The sequence below is a fragment of the Vitis vinifera genome, chromosome 16 (genome assembly GCF_030704535.1).
Source record: "Vitis vinifera cultivar Pinot Noir 40024 chromosome 16, ASM3070453v1".
Lineage (NCBI taxonomy): Eukaryota > Viridiplantae > Streptophyta > Magnoliopsida > Vitales > Vitaceae > Vitis > Vitis vinifera.
In genome coordinates, this window is record NC_081820.1 from 22,430,653 (window position 1) to 22,451,688 (window position 21,036).

The 21,036-nt window shown below is 29.3% G+C and overlaps 1 protein-coding gene across 1 annotated transcript in view; it reads right to left on the reverse strand.

The window, feature by feature from the left end:
- LOC100261731 (receptor-like protein EIX2) overlaps positions 1-11,850 on the reverse strand; it is a 33,286-nt gene extending 21,436 nt beyond the window's left edge. The window contains exons 1-2 of the mRNA XM_059743410.1: positions 10,372-11,850; positions 1,184-2,662 (exon numbers count right to left, since the gene is read on the reverse strand). Of these exons, the coding sequence (XP_059599393.1) occupies positions 1,184-2,662; positions 10,372-11,850 (2,958 nt within the window). The remainder of the gene's footprint in view (positions 1-1,183; positions 2,663-10,371) is intronic.
- Between the last annotated feature and the right edge of the window lie 9,186 nt (positions 11,851-21,036).

Below are 21,036 nucleotides of genomic sequence, written 5' to 3' on the forward strand. Positions count from 1 at the left end.
ATATTATGTTATCTTATATTCCTTTTTTTCAATATTTTTTAAGTAAATGATGAGTGAATACCAAATATTTTTAGTCTACAATAAGAGACACACATTACCTAAAAGTCTCTCCTTGTAAAAATAACATAGGAGTTAATACTAACAAATGTTTTTTTATAAAGAAAAAAAATATAAGCATTAAAATATGCAAAAAAAAAAAAAAAAAAAGAGAAAAAAGAGTTAATGAAGTATTAAATTATAATATGTGAAATTTGCTTAGGAGTGTGATTCAATAAACACTCATCCAACTGCAAAAATATAAAAATATAATCCAAACAAAGTAACTACTTTTTCTTATATGTTGAAATTAATACAACAAGTAAAACAAAGTAATATGAAAACTATATTAAGGGGACCTTCATGAGCTTCAAGTTGAGTTGAAAGCGAGATCATCCAAACGGTTGATGTTTCCCTTCTTTAATCTTCTCGATTTCCCTGTGCCATTACATATCTTGAGAATCATTTATACTAAACCATATAACATCATGTATATATATTTTTTTCCCACATTACTACTTTTTGCTACTTTATTTTAAAATATCTATCCTTAACCATATGCAAAATCATGTTTTCTTATATATTAAGGAAACTAGATTGAGAATGTCTAGTTTATTATTCATTTATTTTTTGGGTCTAAAAAAAGAAAAATAATAATCATTTCAATAAATTATTATGCTAATCAAATGACAAATCAAAAGCCTAGAAAGGTCTCCATTTGAAATTATTTTTATATCGTTAAAATTCACCATCAATTCTCTTCTCTTCTCTAATGACTATGATAGTTTAATCATGATGAACTTGTCAATTAAATTCCATGTCAATAGAGATAAAAATAAATAAAATAAAATAAAATAAACCTAAAAACTTTTTTGGCAAATTGAAAACAAGTATTTTCAAATAATTTTTAGGCAATTAAGTAGACTTGCAAAAATTATTTTGTTAAGGACCTTCAATAGTTAAGCTTTGGTTCTAAATCTTGAAACAATTATTCAAATTCTCAATAAAAGCTGAAATAAATTAATTAAATTGTGGCTCTCATATCCTAATAAAAATTCACATCAAACCGAAATATATAAGATAAAATGAATAAGAAAGTATAAACTGAAATATTAAAAATAACCGATCAATGATATGTTTCACTTACCAACAGCCTCCTCAAATTGTCGCGGAACCAATTCAACCTTATCGCTACGGCCACGTATACCCAGTCTCTAATGTCATAAAGAAACTGGAAATAAGCATGCCTCCAACTTTTCTTGAATAAAAGAGCACCACAGACTCCCCAAAAGCCTACAATGAACCCAAGTCCCATGCTAATGTAGAACCATCGCATTTCAGAACCTTCTTCATTTTCATCAATGGTGTCCATACCTTGAGATTCATCATCTTCTGTGCAGTTTTTTGTAAGAGGGACTCCGCAAAGTTGGGCATTGCCAATGTAGCTGAATGCATCAAAGCTCTGTAGCTGTGTGCTTAAAGGAATTCTTCCCCAAAATTGATTGCATGATAGGTTCAAGCGATTAAGAAATGTTAAATCGGCTAGACTTTGAGGAATTTCACCTGAAAGATGGTTTGTGGAGAGATCAAGAGATAGTAAAGATGTCATTCTTCCAATTTTCTTCGGTATCCTTCCCATCAAATGATTTTTAGACACGTTTAAGAATCGTAGTCCAAAAAGTTGTGATAATTCAGTAGGGATTGATCCAGAAAAATTATTACTTGACAGGTCTACCATTCTAACATATTTAAGAATCCCTTTGTACTCAAGTTCTCTTCCAACTGTCGTCAACACAAGACCCTCCAATTCATAATTGGAATGATCTAAATCAGTAAACAGGTCATCTGGAGTCTCTATTGCGGCCATTAAACTGAAATTATTCAAACACCTGGGTATAATTCCAGACAACTCATTATCTGAAACATCCAATACTATAAGAGAAGAAAGTTGGCAGATCTGTGAAGGAATTTCGGCAATGAATTTGTTAGATCTTAAACAGAGAACTTTTAAAGCTGACAATTCTCCTATCCAATTTGGTACATTTCCCAAAAGTTTATTACCACTTAAATCCAGGAGCCCCAAAGATGTGCACCCTCGCAAGGATGAGGGTATGCTTCCAGATAAGCCATTATTCTGCAGGTGCAATGCTTTGAGTGAAAATAAAGAGCTTATGGAGTCAGGAATTTTACCCGAAAAGTTGTTGTTTCCCAAGTTTACATGGGTCAGAGACTGCCAAGACTTCCAACACAGAGGAAGCTCTCCAGATAAATCATTATTTGACAAGTCCAGCGCCTCCAATTTACTTCTTCCCTTCAACTTTTGGCACAAGAAATGGGAAATTGGTCCCGAAAAAGAATTGTTGGCCATGTTCAATACAGTAACATTTGGAGACACTGCAGGTAACAGACCGGTGAAGCAATTAGAGTTCAAATAGATGATAGTATTGTTAAGCCAAACTCCAGATAAATCCCCGGATATCTGGTTATCAGAGAGATAGATCCATTCTATATGTGAAGCCCACTTCCAGAACCATGTTGGAGCTATGTCCACAATTCCTGACTTGGAAATGTCCAGATTCCGAAGAGATGTTTGAGTTTGTAGCCATGTAGGAAACTTGGGGCCCATCTGGCAGGAACTCATCAACAATTCTTCAAGTTCAAAAGAGGGGACCCAATTGGAGTTGACTTTGAAAGTAAAAGATGTTGAGGACATATCTAAGTACTTCAATTTTGAGAGTTCGTTAAAATGCACTTCTGATATTGTGTCTACTAAGGAGTTATTTCCTATCTCTAAATCCTCCAAATTTGAAAGAAGCCACAGACTGCTTGGAAGAGTTCCATTTAACCTATTTCCATATAAATATAAACTCCTTAAGGATGATAGGTTCCCTAGAGATGAAGGAATTGGACCATCAAAGGAATTATATCTAAGTGAAAGAGCTTCGAGATGTTTGAGTTGCCCTAAATACTCCGGTATTTGCCCTGTCAATTGATTTCTTGACAAATATAAAATATTTAAGTAACGTAACTCTAGAATGGTGATGGGTATATGACCCTTTAGAGAATTGTCACGTAGATCGAGTTTTAAAAGACTAGTGGTAAGATTAGATAGCCAATTGGGTATCTCATGACTAAAATGATTCCCATAAAGAGAAAGGACTGTGAGAGATGTAAAATTAACATACTCAAGAGATGGACTCATGTTATCGAGTTCACAATCCTCCAAGAGCAACATGGAAAGAGAAGATAGAATAGATGTAGATTCAATCCATTGACCTTCCTGGTGAAGGTCAACCTCAGACATAAACAAGAGTTTCAAAGAAGAAAGATGAGAAATCCAACGAAGGTTCTCAACATAAAGTCGTGGCTCATAGGAGGAATCAGCACCTCCTAGACGAAGGTGAAGAAGGTTGGAAAGATTTCCAAGCTGAGGAGGGATTAATCCACCAAATGAAGCAAATGAGAGGTCGAGGTATGTTAAACTCTGTATGAAACCTATGAAACTTGGAATAGGAGTACCTCCAAAATCATTCCACCCTAAGTTCAAGTAATTCAAAAATTCTAATTTGAGCAAAGAAGCACTAAGCTTGCCAACCAATCCAAAATTAAAGAAGTTGAGGTAAACGACTCTACCAGTGATGTTATGGCAATGGACTCCATTCCATCCACAGCAATTTTCTTGAGCAGACCAAGATGAGATGTTGTGTGCAGGGTCAAAGAGAGCATGTTTGAAACTTAGAAGGGCATGTTTCTCAGTTTCATTACAAACCAAGGGGTATGGGTAACATAGAATTGAGATGGTAGAGGATAGAAAGCAAAGCAAGGGAAACACAATGATTGCTTTAGAGATTGCCATCAATGGTGGATGAGTTGAAATCATTCTAAGGCACAAATTAATATTAACAATTTATCAACCCACTTGTCTCCCATACTCAACAAAATGTCAATTATTTAGACAATTGCATCATCCCCATGCACGTTACAATTTATCTACCATTAAAATATATAGATTTAATTTTCAAATTTTCAAAGAGAAAAAGTGATCGTAATTAACTATTATTGGCAAAACAAATAAGACTAATTGCTAAATATTAATAATATATTATGACTTAATTAAAATTTTAAAACAAATAAAATATTTTTTTAGCAATCAAATTTTTTTTTTCCCTATTTTTTATGAATGAAATGAATGGTGATCGGCCATAGAATTACATTGTTTAATTTTGAAAAAACAAAAAGACATGATGATGCAGAGATAGCCGGCCATAGAGAGATATGTTTGTGGCTGAAATTTAATTAATTTTTGTTCTCCATGATGTCTAATGTTTAGTTCATTCGGATTATTATTGAATTTAAAAACAAAAATTGAGATGTAAAGATGCAAGGATAGCCAGCCATAGGGAGATATGTTCATGGCTGCATATGTATATGTTGATGGCTGCAATATTGATGGAAATGTGGCTGAATTGTGGCTACATGAATGGAGGTTGGCATGCTTAAAATTTAATGGATTATGAATGAGTTAAATTGTGGATGTATTCATGTGAGTAATGAGGCTGAAATTCAAGACTAAATTTTATATTGTTAATGGAGATTTGTGGATGAAAGTTTATGCAAATAAGTGGTCATGTAATAAAATAAAATAATGGTGTAGTTTTTATATGGCATTCATGGTTATTTAAATATGTTTGGTTTTTGAATTCTTAATGATGAAAAGTGGATGTGCACGGAGATTACATGAATTGATTATTTTTCAATAAGAATTCATGGTCTTAAGAAGCCTTAGTGCTTGAACTTAATAATAAGAATATGGGAATAGTGGAAGACAACTATAAGAATTTAAGAAGGTCATGTTATATTATTAAAATTTTTTTTTTTTTTTTAAATGGGAGAACATGGGGATGGTGGCAGCCGGCTATGGAGACTCATTGAGGTGTGGTATTATGTCGTTGAATGCATTAAAAAATGAAAGAACTTGTAAATTAGAATCCAATCACTTAGAGATTCAATGCTTGGATATTGTTATTGACTTCTTAAAAGTGTGAAATAAATTTTGTTTGAACCTAAAACACTTCTCCAAATTATAGATTCAATTTAGTCTTCTACCATGTACAATTTAAACGCTATTTTAGAAACCCAAAATGTTTTTATAAAAACAAATTATTCATGTGCACGTATGTTTATTTTATATTTAAATCCTCTTTTGTATTCCCTCAAATTTGGGGAAAAAATCTCCTTTAATAATTAACAAAGTTTAGAAAAATGAAAATCCGAATTTAATTTTTTTTTTAATGATAATAAATATCATTAACAACTTTGCAATTTGTAAATGATGAATATAATATATTGTTTTTGTCATTGCCCACTCCCACCAAAAAGAAAATGTATTGCCTCCATGGCTCTTTGAAATATAACTTGCATATAAGTTGTTGGTTTATTATTTAAAGTTATTCATTCTGATAATTACTAGGTTATAAACTATAATTCAAAAGAATAAAAAGAAACTACTTCTAACTCAAATATTTAGAAATAGTTTTATCACATCTCACACCAAAATTTATAATTCCATTATTAAAATTGAGGCATAAGAATAATAAAAGCATTTTATGTACTAAAATAATTTGAAACGTTTGATATAAATCTTCTTATATGAATAAATATTTTGATAATCAAAACAGTTTTGAATGAAATACTTTCTAAGAGAAAATTGGTTAATGTAAATCTTTCTTATTTATTCAACCCATTTATATTTAAATCAAAGCATTGTGATCATGATAAATAGTTTGTGATGGTATTAGCTATTATTAAAAATGTTGCATTAAACTTGTGACTTTTTTCTTCTCTTATTATTTTTTTTTTCTTTTTCTATTAGAAAAGCTGACAAGCATGAAATATTATGATTGCCCAAATTTATGGATAATATTTTTCTTTACCATATTTAATAAGTTATGTAAGAGTATAATATACATGTATAGTGAATTTAATATTAATTAAAAATGAGCAAAACAATCCATATACTTGCAAATTGATTTTATTACTATGGAATTTTATTGGAAAAGCTACTACCATGGAATTTTATTATCTTGATTCAAGGTCGGCCTCATATCTTTCTTTTTCTTTTGTCATTGTTTATAAGGTTTTGATGGGTACATATTAAAAATGAGTAAAAATATTTATATTATATTCTTGGCTTGATTAAGATGGGATGGATAAGGCTTTGATTAAGATTAATTCTTTTTATATACTTTTCCTTATTCTGTTGGAAAAGCCACTACCATGAAATTTCATTACCTCAATTGAAGGTTGACCTCATATCTTTATTTTTCTTTCATCATTGTTTATAAGGTTTTGATGATACATACTAAAAATGAGTAAAAAAATTATCTATATTATATTATTGGCTTGATTTGGATGTATAAGGTTTTGATTAAGATTAATTCTCTTTGAATACCTTTCCTTGTTCTATTGGAAAAACCACTACTATGAAATTTTATTATCTCAATTGAGGGCTGGTCTCATATCTTTCTTTTTCTTTTATCATTATTTATAAAGTTTTGATGGTACATATTAATAATGAGTAAAATATATTATATTCTTTTATCATCAATTTTTTTTTTCAATACTTATTGAATTTAATCATTTTTTTGTTCTCTAAATTAATAATTCAATAACTTTAGAAGAGAATACATTATAAAAAAAACCTATATATATGACTCATTTAGTACATAAATTAATGATTTTCTAATATGCAATTAATTCAAATGATTTATCTAGAAGAACTTGTAAAATATATGTTAAAGTGTTGTTTTTTTCTTCTTCAAATTGATGTCAACTTGGATTTCATCTTTAACTTTTCATAATGTAGAAAGAAATACTTTTGGTGCGACATTTTCATTAATTAGAATAGATATAATAGTTTGGAAAAGCAAGAAATATCTTGATAGATTAATAATTTATTATTTAATTGATAAGTTAATAAATTATTAATTTATTGATTAACATTTAGTGTTCACTTAATTAATATATTTTTCTTGGTCCCAGACTATTAATTTATTAAGGTTTAATGGTAAGAGGTTCAATTTATGCTTTCATTCATCCTATTTCATGTCTAATTTAATATGGGATCTCATTTTTTATCCTATCTTAGGATCTATTTCTTGTCTTATCTTATGTTATGTCATATCTTGTTAATCAAATATAACTTTAAACTAAAACATTCTTTACAAGTTAAAAAAAACAATCAAGTAACTTTTTATTATTATTATTATTATTATTTTATCAAATTGCATCCAGTCCTATGACCAAAAAGTGTGGCACTACAAGGGGAGAAAGATAATAACCGCAATAGGAACCCCCTTATCTCCCACACTCAACAAAATATCAATTATTTAGACAATTACATCATCCCATGCACATTACGATTTATTTACCCTCAAAATATATAGATTTTATTTTAATATTTTCAAAGATAAAAGCAATCATAATTAAATATTATTGGCAAAACAAATAAGACTAACCATTGAATATTAATAATATATTATGACTTAAAATTTTAAAACAATAAATATTCTTTTATTCAAAAAAAAAAATTTCCTACTTTTTATGAATGAAATGAATGGTGGTGGGTCATAGAATTACATTGTTTAATTTTAAAAAAAAAAACAAACAAAGAGACTTGATGATGCAAAGATAGTCGGCCATAAAAAGATATGTTTGTGGCTAAAATTTAATTTAATATTTGTTCTTCCTGATGTCTAATGTTTAGTCGATTCAGATTATTATTGAATTTAAAAACAAAAATTGTAATGTATAGATGCCAGGATAGACAGCCATATGGAGATATGTTCCTGCCTGCATATGTATGTGTTGATAGCTGAAATATTGGTGGAAATGTGGCTGAATTGTGGCTGCATATGGAGGTTTGCATGGTTAAAATTTAATGGATCATGAATGAGTTAAATTGTGGATGTACACATGTGAGTAACAAGGTTGAAATTAAAGGCTGAATTTGATATTGTTAATGGAGATTTGTGGATAAAAGTTAATGCAAATAAGTGGTCATGTAATAAGAAAAAAATGATGGTGTAGTCTTTTTTTATGGCAATCATGGTTATTTAAACATGCTTGGTTTTTGAATTCTTAATAATGGAAAGTAGCTATGAATGGAGCTTGCATGAATGATTATTTTTCAATGAGAATCCATGGTCTTAAGTAGCCTTCGTGCTTGAATTTAATAATGAGAATATGGGAATAATAGTTGCAACCGGCTATGGGAATTTAAGAATGGTGATATTATATTATCAAAAATAATTTTTAAAAAATAAGAAAACATGGGGATGTTGGCAGCCAGATATGGAGACTCATTGAGGGGTGATATTATGTTGTTGAATACATTAAAAAAAAAAATAAGAAATTGAAATTAGAATCCAATCACTTAGAGATCCCTTAAAAATATTTTAATGCTTAGATATTGTTATTGACTCCTTAAATTTGTGAAATAAATTTTGTTTGAACCTAACACACTTCTCCAAATAATAGATTCAATTTAGTCTTCTAGTAGATATAATTTAAGCACTATTCTAGACGCCCAAAATGTTTTTATAAAAATAAATTATTAAATGAGACTTCTTGGATTTGATTTTAGACACATAAAATATTAAGAAATTATTTAAAAAATGAGAGATATGATTTTTCTTTTAAATACTTATTGCACAAGACCTTTTCTAGAGCTGATAAATGTTAATTCAATTTTAAATATGTTATTATGTGATTATCTCTTGGGTTTATTTTGCTTGCAATTTAGAAATATTAAATCATTTGTGTAAATTTTTTTAGGATTTTAGGACGTCTTTGAGTTATATAAATAAATTAAATCTTGTATGCCTTGGAAATCTACTCTATTCTAGACTAATTCGGTTGTGATTAAAACTGGTACTTAATGAGACATAATCAATTTGGCTAATTAGATTGCCTTCCAGACTTGTTGAAGATGATGTGAAATTTTTTTAATATAAAATTTCATGATTAAATATTTGTTTTAGGATTTATTTTTCAAGTTCCTCTATTCTGATCAATTGCTAAAATTATATGTAATAGTTTTATTGTGATTTAATCTAATATTATGTTATCTTATATTCCTTTTTTCATTATTTTTTAAGTAAATGATGAGTGAATACCAAATATTTTTAGTATACAATAAGAGACACACATTACCTAAAAGTCTCTCCATGCAAAAATAACGCAGGAGTTAATACTAACAAATGTTTTTTTATACAGAAAAAAAATATAAGCATTAAAATATGCAAAAAAAAATGAAAAAAAAGTTAATGAAGTATTAAATTATAATATGTGAAATTTGCTTAGGAGTGTGATTCAATAAAGACTCATCCAACTGCAAAAATATAAAAATATAATCCAGACAAAGTAACTACTTTTTCTTATATGTTGAAATTAATACAAGTAAAACAAAGTATTATGAAAACTATATTAAGGGGGACCTTCGTGAGCTTCAAGTTGAGTTGAAAGCGAGATCATCCGAACAGTTGAAGTTTCCCTTCTTTAATCTTCCCTATTTCCCTGTGCCATTACATATCTTGAGAATCATTTATACTAAACCATATAACATCATATATATATATATATTTTTTCCCACATTACTATTTTTTGCTACTTTATTTTAAAATATCTATCCTTAACCATATGCAAAATCATGTTTTCTTATATGTTCAGGAAACTAGATTGAGAACGTCTAGTTTATTATTCATTTATTTTTTGGGTCTAAAAAAAGAAAAATAATAATCATTTCAATAAATTATTATGCTAATCAAATGACAAATCAAAAGCCTAGAAAGGTCTCCATTTGAAATTGTTTTTGATATCGTTAAAATTCACCATCAATTCTCTTCTCTTCTCTAACGGCTATGATAGTTTAATCATGATGAACTTGTCAATTAAATTTCATGTCAATAAAGATAAAAATAAATAAAATAAAATAAAATAAACCTAAAAACTTTTTTTGGCAAATTGAAAACAAGTATTTTCAAATCATTTTTAGGCAATGAAGTAGACTTGCAAAAATTATTTTGTTAAGGACCTTCAATAGTTAAGCTTTGGTTCTAAATCTTGAAACAATTATTCAAATTCTCAATAAAAGCTGAAATAAATTAATTAAATTGTGGCTCTCATATCCTAATAAAAATTCACATCAAACCGAAATATATAAGATAAAATGAATAAGAAAGTATAAACTGAAATATTAAAAATAACCGATCAAACTTAAAAATATTAACTGAATCAAAAATTGATGGAAGATGATCAATGATGTGTTTCACTTACCAACAGCCTCCTCAAATTGTCGTGGAACCAATTCAACCTTATCGCTACGGCCACGTATACCCAGTCTCTAATGTCATAAAGAAACTGGAAATAAGCATGCCTCCAACTTTTCTTCAATAAAAGAGCACCACAGACTCCCCAAAAGCCTACAATGAACCCAAGTCCCATGCTAATGTAGAACCATCGCATTTCAGAACCTTCTTCATTTTCATCAATGGTGTCCATACCTTGAGATTCATCATCTTCTGTGCAATTTTTTGTAAGAGGGACTCCGCAAAGTTGGGCATTGCCAATGTAGCTGAATGCATCAAAGCTCTGAAGCTGTGTGCTTAAAGGAATTCTTCCCCGAAATTGATTGCATGATAGGTTCAAGCGATTAAGAAATGTTAAATCGGCCAGACTTTGAGGAATTTCACCTGAAAGATGGTTTGTGGAGAGATCAAGAGATAGTAAAGATGTCATTCTTCCAATTTTCTCCGGTATCCTTCCCATCAAATGATTTTTAGACACGTTTAAGAATCGTAGTCCAAAAAGTTGTGATAATTCAGTAGGGATTGATCCAGAAAAATTATTACTTGACAGGTCTACCATTCTAACATATTTAAGAATCCCTTTGTACTCAAGTTCTCTTCCAACTGTCATCAACACAAGACCCTCCAATTCATAATTGGAATTATCTAAATCAGTAAACAGGTCATCTGGAGTCTCTATTGCGGCCATTAAACTGAAATTATTCAAACACCTGGGTATAATTCCAGACAACTCATTATCTGAAACATCCAATACTATAAGAGAAGAAAGTTGGCAGATCTGTGAAGGAATTTCGGCAATGAATTTGTTAGATCTTAAACAGAGAACTTTTAAAGCTGACAATTCTCCTATCCAATTTGGTACATTTCCCAAAAGTTTATTACCACTTAAATCCAGGAGCCCCAAAGATGTGCACTCTCGCAAGGATGAGGGTATGCTTCCAGATAAGCCATTATTCTGCAGGTGCAATGCTTTGAGTGAAAATAAAGAGCTTATGGAGTCAGGAATTTTACCCGAAAAGTTGTTGTTTCCCAAGTTTACATGAGTCAGAGACTGCCAAGACTTCCAACACAGAGGAAGCTCTCCAGATAAATCATTATTTGACAAGTCCAGCGCCTCCAATTTACTTCTTCCCTTCAACTTTTGGCACAAGAAATGGGAAATTGGTCCCGAAAAAGAATTGTTGGCCATGTTCAATACAGTAACATTTGGAGACACTGCAGGTAACAGACCGGTGAAGCAATTAGAGTTCAAATAGATGATAGTATTGTTAAGCCAAACTCCAGATAAATCCCCGGATATCTGGTTATCAGAGAGATAGATCCATTCTATATGTGAAGCCCACTTCCAGAACCATGTTGGAGCTATGTCCACAATTCCTGACTTGGAAATGTCCAGATTCCGAAGAGATGTTTGAGTTTGTAGCCATGTAGGAAACTTGGGGCCCATCTGGCAGGAACTCATCAACAATTCTTCAAGTTCAAAAGAGGGGACCCAATTGGAGTTGACTTTGAAAGTAAAAGATGTTGAGGACATATCTAAGTACTTCAATTTTGAGAGTTCGTTAAAATGCACTTCTGATATTGTGTCTACTAAGGAGTTATTTCCTATCTCTAAATCCTCCAAATTTGAAAGAAGCCACAGACTGCTTGGAAGAGTTCCATTTAACCTATTTCCATACAAATATAAACTCCTTAAGGATGATAGGTTCCCTAGAGATGAAGGAATTGGACCATCAAAGGAATTATATCTAAGTGAAAGAGCTTCGAGATGTTTGAGTTGCCCTAAATACTCCGGTATTTGCCCTGTCAATTGATTTCTTGACAAATATAAAATATTTAAGTAACGTAACTCTAGAATGGTGATGGGTATATGACCCTTTAGAGAATTGTCACGTAGATCGAGTTTTAAAAGATTAGTGGTGAGATTAGATAGCCAATTGGGTATCTCATGACTAAAATGATTCCCATAAAGAGAAAGGACTGTGAGAGATGTAAAATTAACATACTCAAGAGATGGACTCATGTTATCGAGTTCACAATCCTCCAAGAGCAACATGGAAAGAGAAGATAGAATAGATGTAGATTCAATCCATTGACCTTCCTGGTGAAGGTCAACCTCAGACATAAACAAGAGTTTCAAAGAAGAAAGATGAGAAATCCAACGAAGGTTCTCAACATAAAGTCGTGGCTCATAGGAGGAATCAGCACCTCCTAGACGAAGGTGAAGAAGGTTGGAAAGATTTCCAAGCTGAGGAGGGATTAATCCACCAAATGAAGCAAATGAGAGGTCGAGGTATGTTAAACTCTGTATGGAACCTATGAAACTTGGAATAGGAGTACCTCCAAAATCATTCCACCCTAAGTTCAAGTAATTCAAAAATTCTAATTTGAGCAAAGAAGCACTAAGCTTGCCAACCAATCCAAAATTAAAGAGGTTGAGGTAAACGACTCTACCAGTGATGTTATGGCAATGGACTCCATTCCATCCACAGCAGTTTTCTTGAGCAGACCAAGATGAGAGGCTGTGTGCAGGGTCAAAGAGAGCATGTTTGAAACTTAGAAGGGCATGTTTCTCAGTTTCATTACAAACCAAGGGGTATGGGTAACATAGAATTGAGATGGTAGAGGATAGAAAGCAAAGCAAGGGAAACACAATGATTGCTTTAGAGATTGCCATCAATGGTGGATGAGTTGAAATCATTCTAAGGCACAAATTAATATTAACAATTTATCAACCCACTTGTCTCCCATACTCAACAAAATGTCAATTATTTAGACAGTTGCATCATCCCCATGCACGTTACAATTTATCTACCATTAAAATATATAGATTTAATTTTCAAATTTTCAAAGAGAAAAAGTGATCGTAATTAAATATTATTGGCAAAACAAATAAGACTAATTGCTAAATATTAATAATATATTATGACTTAATTAAAATTTTAAAACAAATAAAATATTTTTTTAGCAATCAAATTTTTTTTTTCCCTATTTTTTATGAATGAAATGAATGGTGATCGGCCATAGAATTACATTGTTTAATTTTGAAAAAACAAAAAGACATGATGATGCAGAGATAGCCGGCCATAGAGAGATATGTTTGTGGCTGAAATTTAATTAATTTTTGTTCTCCATGATGTCTAATGTTTAGTTCATTCGGATTATTATTGAATTTAAAAACAAAAATTGAGATGTAAAGATGCAAGGATAGCCAGCCATAGGGAGATATGTTCATGGCTGCATATGTATATGTTGATGGCTGCAATATTGATGGAAATGTGGCTGAATTGTGGCTACATGAATGGAGGTTGGCATGCTTAAAATTTAATGGATTATGAATGAGTTAAATTGTGGATGTATACATGTGAGTAATGAGGCTGAAATTCAAGACTAAATTTTATATTGTTAATGGAGATTTGTGGATGAAAGTTTATGCAAATAAGTGGTCATGAAATAAAATAAAATAATGGTGTAGTTTTTATATGGCATTCATGGTTATTTAAATATGCTTGGTTCTTGAATTCTTAATGATGGAAAGTGGATGTGCACAGAGATTACATGAATTGATTATTTTTCAATAAGAATTCATGGTCTTAAGAAGCCTTAGTGCTTGAACTTAATAATAAGAATATGGGAATAGTGGAAGACAGCTATAAGAATTTAAGTACGGTCATGTTATATTATTAAAAACATTTTTTTTAAAATAGGAGAACATGGGGATCCGGCTATGGAGATTCATTGAGGTGTGGTATTATGTCGTTGAATGCATTAAAAAATGAGAGAACTTGTAAATTAGAATCCAATCACTTAGAGATTCAATGCTTGGATATTGTTATTGACTTCTTAAAAGTGTGAAATAAATTTTGTTTGAACCTAAAACACTTCTCCAAATTATAGATTCAATTTAGTCTTCTACTATGTACAATTTAAACACTATTTTAGAAACCCAAAATGTTTTTATAAAAACAAATTATTCATGTGCCCGTATGTTTATTTTATATTTAAATCCTCTTTTGTATTCCCTCAAATTTAGGGAAAAAATCTCTTTAAATAATTAACAAAGTTTAGAAAAATGAAAATCCGAATATAATTTTTTTTTTGATAATAATAAATATCATTAACAACTTTGCAATTTGTAAATGATGAACATAATATATTATTTTTGTCATTGCCCACCCCCACCAAAAAGAAAATGTATTGCCTCCATGGCTCTTTGAAATATAACTTGCATATAAGTTTTTGGTTTATTATTTAAAGTTATTCATTATGATAATTACTAAGTTGTAAACTATAATTCAAAAGAATAAAAAGAAACTACTTCTAACTCAAATATTTAGAAATAGTTCTATCACATCTCATACCAAAATTTATAATTCCATTATTAAAATTGGGGCATAAGAATAATAAAAGCATTTTATGTACTAAAATAATTTGAAACGTTTGATATAAATCTTCTTATATTAATAAATATTTTGATAATCAAAACAGTTTTGAATGAAATACTTTCTAAGAGAAAATTGGTTAATGTAAATCTTTCTTATTTATTCAACCCATTTATATTTAAATCAAAGCATTGTGATCATGATATATAGTTTGTGATAGTACTAACTATTATTAAAAATGTTGCATTAAACTTGTGAATTTTTTCTTTTCTTTTTATTTTTTTTCTTTTTCTATTAGAAAAGCTGACAAGCATGAAATCTGATTGCCCAAATTTATGGATAATATTTTTCTTTACCATATTTAATAAGTTATGTGAGAGTATAATATACATGTCTAGTGAATTTAATATTAATTAAAAATGAGCAAAAACAATCCATATACTTGCAAATTGATTTTATTACTATGGAATTTTATTGGAAAAGCTACTACTATGGAAAAAAAAAATCCATATATTCTATTAGAAAAGCTGCTACCATGGAATTTTATTATCTCAATTGAGGGTCGGCCTCATATCTTTCTTTTTCTTTTATCATTGTTTATAAGGTTTTGGTGGGTATATTTTAAAAATGAGTAAAAACATTTATATTATATTCTTGACTTGATTAAGATGGGATGGATATGGCTTTGATTAAGATTAATTCTTTTTACATACTTTTCCTTATTCTGTTGGAAAAGTCACTACCATGGAATTTCATTACCTCAATTAAGGGTTGACCTCATATCTTTATTTTTCTTTCATCATTGTTTATAAGGTTTTGATGATACATACTAAAAATGAGTAAAAAAATTATCTATATTATATTATTGGCTTGATTTGGATGTATAAGGTTTTGATTAAGATTAATTCTCTTTGAATACCTTTCCTTCTTCTATTGGAAAAACCACTACTATGAAATTTTATTATCTTAATTGAGGGTTGGTCTCATATATTTCTTTTTCTTTTATCATTACTTATAAAGTTTTGATGGTACATATTAAAAATGAGTAAAATATATTATGTTCTTTTATCATCAAGTTTCTTTTTTTTTTTTCAATACTTATTGAATTTAATCATTTTTTTTGTTCTCTAAATTAATAATTGAATAACTTTAGAAGAGAATACATTATAAAAAAACCTATATATATATAGGACTCATTTAGTACATAAATTAATGATTTTCTTATATGCAGTTAATTCAAATGATTTATCTAGAAGAACTCTGTAAAATATAGGTTAAAGTGTTGCTTTTTTCTTCTTCAAATTGATGTCAACTTGGATTTCATCTTTAACTTTTCATAACGTAGAAAGAAATACTTTTGGTGCGACATTTTCATTAATTAGAATAGATATAATAGTTTGTAAAAGCAAGAAATGTATTGATAAATTAATAATTTATTATTTAATTGATAAGTTAATAAATTATTAATTTATTGATTAATATTTAGTGTTCACTTAATTAATATATTTTTCTTGGTCCCAGACTATTAATTTATTAAGGTTTAATGGTAAGAGGTTCAATTTATGCTTTCATTCATCCTATTTCATGTCTAATTTAATATAGGATCTCATTTCTTATCCTATCTTAGAATCCATTTCTTATCTTATCTTATGTTATGTCATATCTTGTTAACCAAATATAACTTTAAACTAAAACATTTTTTACAAGTTAAAAAAATAATCAAGTAACTTTTTATTATTATTATTATTTTATCAAATTGCATCCAGTCCTATGGCCAAAAAGTGTGGCACTACAAGGGGAGAAAGATAATAACCGCAATAGCAACCCACTTGTCTCCCACACTCAACAAAATATCAATTATTTAGACAATTGCATCATCCCTATGCACGTTATGATTTATTTACCCTTAAAATATATAGATTTTATTTTAAAATTTTCAAAGATAAAAAGTAATCATAATTAAATATTATTGGCAAAACAAATAAGACTAACCATTGAATATTAAAAATATATTATGACTTAATTAAAATTTTAAAACAATAAAATATTTTTTTATTCAAAAAAAAATTCCTATTTTTTATGAATGAAATGGATGGTGGTGGGTCATAGAATTACATTGTTTAATTTAAAAAAACAAAAAGACACAATGATGCAAGATAGCCCGCCATAGAGAGATTTGTTTGTGGCTAAAATTGAATTTAATTTTTGTTCTTCATGAGGTCTAATGTTTAGTCGATTCAGATTATTATTGAATTTAAAAACAAAAATTGAGATGTATAGATGCAAGGATAGACAGCCATATGGAGATATGTTCCTACCTGCATATGTATGTATTGATGGCTGAAATATTGGTGGAATTGTGGCTACTTATGGAGGTTGGCATGGTTAAAATTTAATGGATCATGAATGAGTTAAATTATGGATGTACACATGTGAGTCACAAGGCTGAAATTTAAGGCTGAATTTGATATTGTTAATGGAGATTTGTGGATGAAAGTTAATGAAAATAAGTGTCCATGTAATAAGAAAAAAAATGATGGTGTAGTCCTTTTTATGGCATTCATGGTTATTTAAACATGCTTGGTTTTTGAATTTTTAATGATGGAAAGTGGCTATGTATGGAGTTTGCAGGAATGATTATTTTTCAATGAGAATTCATGGTCTTAAGTAGCCTTAGTGCTTGAATTTAACAATGAGAATATGAATTTTTAATGATGGAAAGTGGCTATTTATGGAGCTTGCATGAATGATTACTTTTCAATAAGAATTCATGGTCTCGAGTAGCCTTACTGTTTGAATTTAATAATGAGAATATGGGAATAGTGGTAGCCGGCTATGGGAATTTAAGAATGGTGATGTTATATTATCAAAAACAATTTTTAAAAAATGAGAAAACATGGGGATGTTGGCAGCCAGCTATGGAGACTCATTAAGGGGTGGTATTATGTCGTTGAATGCATTAAAAAATGAGAAACCGTCAATTAGAATCCAATCACTTAGAGATCTTCTAAAAAAATTTCAATGCTTACATATTGTTATTGACTCCTTAAATATGTGAAACAAATTTTGTTTGAACCTAACACACTTCTCCAAATAATAGATTCAATTTAGTCTTCTAGTATATACAATTTAAGCACTATTCTAGACACCCAAAATGTTTTTATAAAAATAAATTATTAAATGACCTCTTTAATTTCTTTGAATATTTCCCTCTTAATTGAGACTTCTTAGATTTGATTTTAAACACATAAAATATTAAGAAATTATTTTAAAAAAAGAGAGATATGATTTTTCTTTTAAATACTTATTGCACAAAACCTTTTCTAGAGCTGATAAATGTTAATTCAATTTTAAATATGTTATTATGTGATTATCTCTTGGGTTTATTTTTCTTTCAATTTAGACATATTAAATAATTTGTGTAAATGTTTTTAGGATTTTAGGACATCTTTGAGTTATATAAATAAATTAAATCTTGTATGCCTTGGAAATCTACTCTATTCTAGACTAATTCGGTTGTGATTAAAACTGGTACTTAATGAGACATAATTAATTTGGCTAATTGGATTGCCTTCTAGACTTGTTGAAGATGATGTGGAATTTTTTTATGATAAAATTTCATGATTAAATATTTGTTTTAGGATTTATTTTTCAAGTTCCTCTATTCTAATCAATTGCTAAAAATTATGCGTAATAGCTTTATTGTGATTTAATCTAGTATTAATTGGTACATAATTAAATTATTTGGACTTTTATATCATGATCTAGACTCTTTTATGATATTTCTCAATTTTTATTGCGATGTTTTAGCACTACTAGGTATTTATTTCAGAATTATCTTGTAAATGCCCCCGATCTGCCTATTTATTGAAAACTTGTTTGTTATTGATGGTTTAGCTTCTTTAGGTTGCTTTGACTTTTACAATTTATTGTTGATATATTATGTATTTTGAGATGAGTTTTCTTTTATACATATTCTTCTCTTGACATGTTATTCCAAATCATTTTATTGCTTTAATATTAAGTTAATCCTATGGTTTTATACTAGCGCTTTATATGCTATCAAGGTATGCTTCATTTTTCTCATTTACTTAGTTTTATAGACATGTATGTTTTGTTATGCTGATCACTTTTTTTATTCTTGATTTAAATGGAATGCATGTTGTGTGTACTGTGGATCTTTTGCTATGATTTATTTACTAAGCTAACTCTTATGTTGAATAGTGTTCTATTTGCGATTAAGGTACATTTCTCCTATTTTTCATTTGTTTGATTTTCTTTGATATGCATGACTTGTTTGAGTGTCTTTTTTATATGTTTTGTATTCTTTATCACCTTTTCTACATCCTCCTTAATTTGGCATTCACTAGTTTACAAATTAATTGTCATAGTTACCCTAATTTATTTAGTAGAGACCTGTTTTAGAGTTTAAGGGTGCTACTTTTTGGTACCTTCACAAAGAGTAACTAACCCCCGAACTTTGACTCAGTTTTCAAAGATATGCTTTTCCGAAATAAGGAATCATTTTTAAGGTTTTATTTCTTATTTTCTTTTCTTTTTTATAAAAAAATAATAAAAAGTGACAACTCCAATTTTTTATATAAAAAAATAATAATAAGTTTTTTACTAAAAAAACGAGTCTCATCATCGAGTAGAAACATAAGTGAAAAATGCATATTCACAATATCAATATTTAATAAGTCTAATAACTATTATTTGAACTTGAACGTAACTCACTTTAATCACACAAACTTGATTGATGCAATTACTTGACCCTTCAATTGAAGACTTCTCAAACTTTCCCATCTTTCCCATCTTCAGGGTTCGTTTTAACTTATTTCATACAGCACATCGGTTTACTTATAATCTAACTACAAAAAGGCTCATAGAAACTTGAGAGAAAGTCATGACGGAGTAAAGCAATCATATAAAGGAAAATAATATTTCAAATTGACTGAACTAGTATATTTAGATTTTGCATGTGAGTAGCATTAGATTTTGTATGAGTAGCATTTTTTTTCTTGTTCAATTGAAATAGTCAATGTCATGGAAGTTTGTTAGAAAAATTTAGGGGTTGATACTCTACATATTAGAAAAATCAGTAAAAGAATTTGAGGTCAATTGATCAAGTTTAATATTTGATTTTATTTAAATCATAGTTTTAGAAAAAAGAGTAAAACTATCATTAATATTTTTATGATAAAAATCCATGTGCATGCCTCTTATCCTTGATATCAGAAGTCTTTCACATAATTTCACATAAAAGTTGATATCTACCAACTTTATGTGGATTTCATAAAAGGGATAATAAGGGCCTGTTTTTTAGTGTTTTCAAGCACTGTTTTCTATTCTTGAAAACAAAAAACACCAAAAACTCGTTTGGTTGAGAGAGTCGTTTTTGTTTTTGTTGTTCCCCGTGTTCTCAAAATGACACTGTTTAGAGAACAACAAAATGTTGTTTTCCCCGTTTTTTTACTGTTTACAGAACAAAATTAAACAAAAAAAAACCATCTGTTCTCCGTGTTTTTTTTTTCTTCCCGTTTTCATCTCTTCTCCAGCACAGTCGCGTCGCCTCTTCTTGATTTTTCCCGTTTCTCAATTTTGATTCAAGGTTAATGAAATTTAATTCCAATGGCATAATAGCAAAGAGACCCCTAAAACAGATCCAGAAAACACAGGGAGCAAAAGAAAATCCATTTTTTTGGTTTTCCTTGGGGTTTTTGCTTGGATTTTCTCGGAAATCAAACGAGGGTGAATTTTCCCGGAAATCGAATGGGGGATGGATTTTCTTGGGAATCAAACGGGGGTTGCAGGGTTTTTGCTTGGATTTTCTCGGAAATCAGACGAGGATGAATTTTCCCGGAAATCGAATGGGGGATGGATTTTTTTGGGAATCAAACGGGGGTTGCAAAAAAAATAATAATAATAATAACATGATTAGATTAGTACCTGCGAGGATTGAGAGTGGCAGAGGAAAATAGGACCTTTTAGGGATTCTCTCGGCTGGAGGGCAACTTCAGAAAAGGGCTTGAAGTGGGTGGCATTTTGAATTTTATATTTAGTAGAGATAAAAAAAAATTAACAAATCATGAGAACAATTTTATCTCAACTTAATAAAATATGCTATAATTTTTAATAAAGTTAAAAATTAAATAAAAAAAATATTAATAAAAATGATTTTATTATGTTTGGTTTATTTTAAAAAAATATAAAAAATATTTTTATTTTTAAATTAATAAAATAAATAATTT